This window comes from Glycine max, chromosome 15, assembly GCF_000004515.6.
Source record: "Glycine max cultivar Williams 82 chromosome 15, Glycine_max_v4.0, whole genome shotgun sequence".
NCBI lineage: Eukaryota > Viridiplantae > Streptophyta > Magnoliopsida > Fabales > Fabaceae > Glycine > Glycine max.
This window is the reverse complement of record NC_038251.2, coordinates 41747034-41753617: the sequence shown is the minus strand read 5'-3', so window position 1 is coordinate 41753617 and position 6584 is coordinate 41747034. Positions and strand designations below refer to the sequence as shown.

Genomic DNA, 6584 nt, shown 5'->3' with positions numbered 1-6584 from the left:
CCGGAGACATTCAAGCCCGACGATGCACGAGATTCTTCTCTACTAGGCGGGGGGCAATCAAGTTCGATGGCGTGGGGAAATGTCGTCGTTGTCCCATTTTATCACTTTCAAGACACTGAAGTTTTGTTGACGCTTCTGATGCCTTTTTTCTCTTTCTGAATGACAGGTTCCACTGGTCGAGATATTGACCGACCAAATGATGTTCCGCTCGAACGAAATTAGTGTCTTATCTTTACTTTGCCTATATCTCCAATAAAAGATAAGTAAAGAGGGACAATTGTCATACCCTAATTTCGTCCGAGGACCATTGTTTGGTGGCATGCAACCTTCGCTTGACTGCCTCGAGATAATTAACACCCATCGTTAAATAATCCGTAAAGTTCCGCGACATTCCGAAAGTCGAAAAGAAGCATTGTTACACAATCCGTCAAGTTCCGCAACATTCCGAAAGTCAAAAAGGGCATTGTTGCATAATCCATAAAGTTTCGGAACATTCTAGAAAGAAAATGGGTGTCGTTACGTAATTTGCAAAGTTCCGTAACGTTTCAGAAAGAAAACAGCCAAAAACACAAAAATGAGGGGGTGAACTTATCAAGATAGGGGTGTAAATAGCAATTCGAGTCTAGGCCCTTCCGGAACATTTTGGAAGTTGGGTTGCTTAAGGAGGAAGCAACTGGGCGGCAAGCTACTCCATGTTTTTGAAAAATGGTTTCCGGGGCTTCCGTGACTTCCGTAATGCTTTCGTAAAATTTCCAAAAACCTTGGGTAAGTATATTTCACTTAACATTAGTGAAAGGGAAGACAAAAAAAGATGAAAATCAAATCCAAAACACTTCCGTAACTTTTCCATAAAATACGAAAAGGGGGGTGAACTTAGTAATTTGGGTGCGCTTAGAAATCTTCTTCATTAAGTCTCTGGGTGGCAAGCACCTCTCTTTCTCCCTATAAATAGGGGAGGGGGGCTGTTTCAAAAATATTCCAGACCCCTTGGCTATGCATTTCGGCTATTTTGGGCAAAAAAACACGTTTTTGTGAAGAAAAATCGAGTCGAAGTGCTTCCATAAGCGATTATGTGGAAATTCTTCATCGTTCTTCACTGTTCTTCATCGTTCTTCAATCTTAAACCGGTAAGTTCCCGAAATCGAATCTTTCAATTCATTCTATGCACCCTTAGTGGTCCCTACTTGTTTTGTGTACTTTCACTTTAATTTCGCTTACTTTTAGTTTGATTTTCTTCCGTTTTTAACGTGCTTTAACCGTTTATTTAAGCCGTTATCTCACCTAATAAATGATATAATGAATTTCAACCGATCATTTATGTTGTAATCTCGTTTAATCACTGTTAAAACAAAATAATGATAAAATAATCAAAATATCTTTGAATAAAATAATCAAAAAAAATCAATCGAATGTTTTTCTTTGGAAGTTTCCTTGAATGAATTGACTAATAACCAAAGTGAAACTAAGGCTAAAATCAACTCATAAATCAAGCTTTGTCAGCAAAAGTCACTAAAGACCGTTTTAAGGTCCAACGCCTTAAACGGTCCTCTTTGCTTTTATCGGTTAACATGGACCGTTCAAAAGCATAAAATCAACATGTAACTTTACCGCTTTTGCAAGAACTACGTAGGTCTAATTTCCTCATCGCAATTGAGGATACGTAGGAGCAAAAGCTCCACTTTCGTCGACCACTCCAAGAGATCGTTAATGATCCAATGCCTTAACGTTTCTCTACTTTCAAAAACAAAGACATCGTTAATGGTCCAATGCCTTAACGTTTCTCTCCTTTCAAAATCAAAAGATCGTTTAATGGTCCAACACCTTAAATGACCTTTTGTTCGGTTAAAATATATCTTGCAAAAAAAGATAAAAACAACTTAACCAATGTTTAGCTCTAAAAGAACTACGTAGGTCTGATTTCCTCATCACAATTAAGGATACGTAGGAGCGAGGGAAACACCCTTGTCGACCACAAAAAGATAAAAAATACAAAAAAACACAAAAAACATAAAAACACAAAAAGACATAAAAAAAAGGGAAAATAAAACATTTTGAAGTCATATTCGCACACTTGAATAAAGGTTGTCGTCCCTTGTGATGGACGCGTGGGGTGCTAATACCTTCCCCGGCGTAAAAAAACTCCCGAACCTTTCACGATTAAAGTTCATAGACCACACCTTTCTGGTTTTTCCAATGTTTTCTTCAAATAAACGTTGGTGGCGACTCTACGCATTTTCCTTTCTTGGAAGACGCACCCGTGAGTCCTCGCGTCGCCCTCCCACCGAAGGGTAGGTTGCGACAGCGGTCCTGGTTGACTTTAGTCTTACAAGAGGAATTTGCGGACGAGGCTTGATCAGGATTAGGCTAGGCTATCATGTGGAATCGGGGTCTAGCAGTCCAGGAGACAACATAGGAATACATGAGCATTATTAGATAGAGAACATCCTTTTAACATCAGGAACCTATTAGGAAGACCAATGCGTTCTCTACTTGTTTTTACACAACATTTCTCTTGCATTATTTTCTTTCTTTTTGCATAGATAGTTTACATACCTGTTCATAATTACAAAGCATCCTTCTTGCCAGACACCTATTTACCAAAATAACTTGCCAGATAACACAAGTTCCCCGAGAGTTCGATACTCGATTCTTACTGTTTTATACTACTTGTGCGATCCGATACACTTGCCGGCCGCGAACAAGTTTTTGGCGCCGTTGCCGGGGAACTTTTTTTTATTTGGGAAGTTAGCTCATTTTTAGGTGTCTATTCTTTATTTGTTATTCTTTGATTGTTTCTGTGAATATTTGTTCTTATTTATCTTCTCTTATTAAACTAGATAACCGTTGTTCGGTTAGTACTGTTTATGCATAGATCTCCCACAGGCACTTTAGTTCCTTTGGACTTAGAAATTGAAGCTACACTGAGAAGGAACAGGGCTGAAAGGAGAAGGAAATTGTTGCTAGACAGAACAGTTGCATCCATTCTTGAGGAAGAGACCCATTTTTCTGATTCATCATCATTTGATTCGCCATCATCAAGGGAATCCACTAATCATTTGTCTGAAACTGTTACCATGGCAGATGAGCACAACCAGAGGACTACCCTTGAGGACTATTCAAGTAGCTAGGTACCACAATTTTTCACTAGCATTGCACGTCCGGAAGTGCAAGCGCACAACATCACCTACCTACATTCTTTGATCCATCTGATAAAAGGGAATTTATTTCAAGGATTACCTAATGAAGATCCCTATGCACACTTGGCAACATTTATTGAGATTTGCAACACTGTTAAGATTGCCGGTGTACCAGATGAAGCTATCAGACTCAGCCTTTTCTCATTTTCACTGGCAGGAGAGGCCAAGAGGTGGCTCCATTCATTCAAAGGAAACCGTCTCAAAACCGAGGAAGAAGTTGTGGAAAAGTTCCTAAAGAAATATTTCCCAGAATCTAAAACTGCTGAAGGGAAGGCAACAATATCTTCATTTCATCAATTCCATGATGAATCCTTGAGTAAGGTGTTGGAGAGATTCAAAGACTTACTGAGAAGAACTCCCACCCATGGATTCTCTGAGCCAATCCAACTGAATATGTTCATAGACGGGCTAAGATCACAAACCAAGCAATTACTAGATGCTTCTGCTGGGGGAAAAATAAAGTTAAAAACCCCAGAAGAAGCAACTGAGTTCATAGAGAACATGCCAGCCAGTGATCATGCCATTCTGAGGGACAGAACCCATCAACCCACAAAGAAGAGCCTGTTGGAGCTAACATCACACGATGCTTTGTTGGCACAAAACAAGTTGCTATCTAAGCAACTTGAGATCCTAACAGAAACACTTGGTAAGCTGCCAACTAAACTATCGATTGGACAACCAACACATTCTTCTATTTTGCAGGTCACAAGTTGTACCATGTATGGTGAAGCTCATGAGACAGGCCAATGCATCCCCACTGAAGAAAACACTCAAGAAATTCATTTCATGGGGAATCAGTAGAGGAAAGGGTATACTCAAGGAGGATTTTCAGTCTTCCAGCAAGGTCTTTATAATCAACAAGGACAGTGGAGGACACACCTTAGCAACCAGTTCAATAAAGACCAGGGTGGATCCTCAAACAGGCCAATTCAACAAGGGCCTAACATCTTTCAGAGGACGACTAAGTTGGAAGAGACCTTGACTCAGTTTATGCAAGTAATGATGTCAAATGGGTGAAAAGACAGGTGCTGAGGTTAAGGAAAATGATGTGAAGGGTAAAGAGAATCAAGAAAAAGGGAAGAAAATAATGGTTCAGAATAAAGAGATGGAGAACCAAGAAAAAGAAAAAGAAGGAGAAAAATAAATAGAAAATGAGAAAAATGAAAAAAAAAAAGATTTCAGAGAAGAGTAGAAGTGGAAAGGTTGTGGGCAAAGGTGTGCAAGTACCATATCCTGTGGTACCTTCCAAGAAAGAAAAAGATCGTCATTTGGCAAGATTTTTGGATATTTTCAGGAAACTTGAAATAACCATGCCCTTTGGCGAAGCTCTGCAGCAGATGCCACTCTACTCCAAATTTTTGAAAGATATGTTGACAAGGAAGCACAAGTACATTCATCAGGAAAACATCATAGTGGAAGGAAGTTGTAGTGCTGTGATCCAAAAGATTCTTCCACCTAAGCATAAAGATCCTGGGAGTGTAACTATTCCTTGTTCAATAGGAGAAGTCAATGTGGGAAAGGCGCTGATTGATCTGGGAGCCAACATTAATTTGATGCCACTCTCCATGTGTAGAAGATTGAGAGAGTTGGAGATTATGCCCACTCGAATGACTCTACAATTAGCTGACCGCTCCATTACCAGGCCCTATGGAGTAATTGAAGATGTATTGGTCAGGGTCAAGCATTTTATCTTCCCAGCAGACTTTGTGATTATGGATATCTCTGAAGATACTGACATCCCTGTAATCTTGGGGAGGCCGTTCATGTTGACTGCAAGCTGAATAGTTGACATGGGGAAGAGGAAGCTGGAGTTAGGTTTTGAAGATCAGAAAATTGATTTTGAATTATTTGTTGAAGACAAGCCTGCTCCAGAACACAATGTTTGCTTATAGGTAATGGGAGAAGGTCAAGAGGTTCTGAAGGTGAGAACCAAAATGTAAGATCACCCAGCGAGGTAAAAGTGTCAAGCTAATGACATTAAAGAAGCGCTCCCTGGGAGGCAACCCAGTTTCAATTTGTGTTATTTTTGGTTTTTCATGCATTTGATCATTGGGTTTCAATTTCTTAGGAAAGGACTAAGTTTAAACTTAAAAAATCTTTTTGAAAATTAGTCCTTTCGCTAAGCGCTTGCTTCTCACTAAGCGCATAATCTTTCATGCGCTAAGCCACTAGTTTCAAGCGCTTAGCGCACAACCCTGGTACCTGAGGTTGATTAATTTAGCTAAGCTTAAGCCTGAACGTTATGCGACATCTTATTCGTGGCTAAGCGGGATCTATTGTCGCCAAGCGCAATTCCTTACGGCCTTAATTGAGGTCCATGACGCTAAGCGCCAGTCATGGCAGCTAAGCGAGATTCTTTGCAGCAATATGAGCGCTAAGCGAGTACCTCTCAGCTAAGCGCGTGCTCCTCTGTACTTAAGATGCATCATTTTAGCTACGTTGGCTAGGGCCAGGCTTAGCGAGAGTTGCAGCTTTGGTCTCGCTAAGCGGACGTACTCTTGTGCTATGCCGAGTTTCTGTTCAAAAAAAAATTCAAATTTGAAACGTCGGCTAAGCGCACGTGTTCGCTAAGTGAGCCTGGTTGAGAAACCAAATGTCTCTCTTGCTCGCTTAGCGCAACGGTCCGCTAAGCGAAGGTATCGAAAAACTACTTAAGTGAGTGTAACAGCAGTTACACTCATATTTTCCAGATTACAGAAACCTCGCCTCTGCTTTCTCTCTCTCCAAAAATTTTCACATTTTGCATCTATACTCTCTTTGTGCATTTTCGACTTTGAAGCATCAATCATACACCATCCAAGTAGGTCCCTTGATTCTTTTTCTCTTTTTCATGTCTTAACTCTAGGGTAGAAGACTTTAACTATAGCTTTAGATTTTTAGGGTTTTTATGTTTTGTTAGAATTAGTTTAAGATTAGGGCTATGTAAGCTTGCATACTGACTTGAGTATGGCATACACATTGCATGTTTGATATGCCTTTTAAAGGCTTGAAGAGTGCGAGAAAACGGGCTGTGTTTTCTGGAAAACGCGATGAACTTGCTAAGCGAGCATGTTGCACTAAGCGAGTTCATCAATACTCATTGTATGTAAGCATTATCTGAAGAAATCGCTAAGCTCGCTTACCGCACTAAGCAAGTTCATCTTTTGAGGAAGAACACTAATCCTCTTGTTGAACTACTTGTGGCTAAGCGAGGTAGAATCGCTAAGCCCAGGTAACTTAACCATTTTTTTTGTGATAGCCGCGCGCTATGCCAAGCATTCCTGAGCCAAGCGCATTTGGTTGCGGCATCCGCTGAGCTAAGCGAGCTTCACTCGCTAAGCTCCCAACACTTAGTGAAATTTTTGCTCATTTTGGTGCCGCTAAGTGCAAACTTCAAGGAGCTTAGCG

General features: G+C 40.4%; 1 protein-coding gene across 1 annotated transcript; it reads left to right on the top strand.

Annotated features, from left to right (window-relative positions):
- Positions 1–3074: 3074 nt before the first annotated feature.
- Positions 3075–4978, top strand: LOC102662333 (uncharacterized). The gene is made up of 3 exons (XM_006598496.1): positions 3075–3120; positions 3247–3708; positions 4698–4978. The coding sequence occupies exons 1-3, from the start codon at positions 3075–3077 to the stop codon at positions 4976–4978; spliced, it is 789 nt and encodes a 262-aa protein (XP_006598559.1).
- Positions 4979–6584: the final 1606 nt, after the last annotated feature.

Coding starts and splice junctions, on each gene's coding strand:
- LOC102662333 (XM_006598496.1), top strand. CDS start 3,075: ATGGCAGATGAGCACAACCAGAGGACTACCCTTGAGGACTATTCAA. Junction 3,121..3,246: donor TACCCTTGAGGACTATTCAA/GTAGCTAGGTAC, acceptor TACCTAATGAAG/ATCCCTATGCACACTTGGCA. Junction 3,709..4,697: donor CATAGAGAACATGCCAGCCA/GTGATCATGCCA, acceptor CTTGTTCAATAG/GAGAAGTCAATGTGGGAAAG.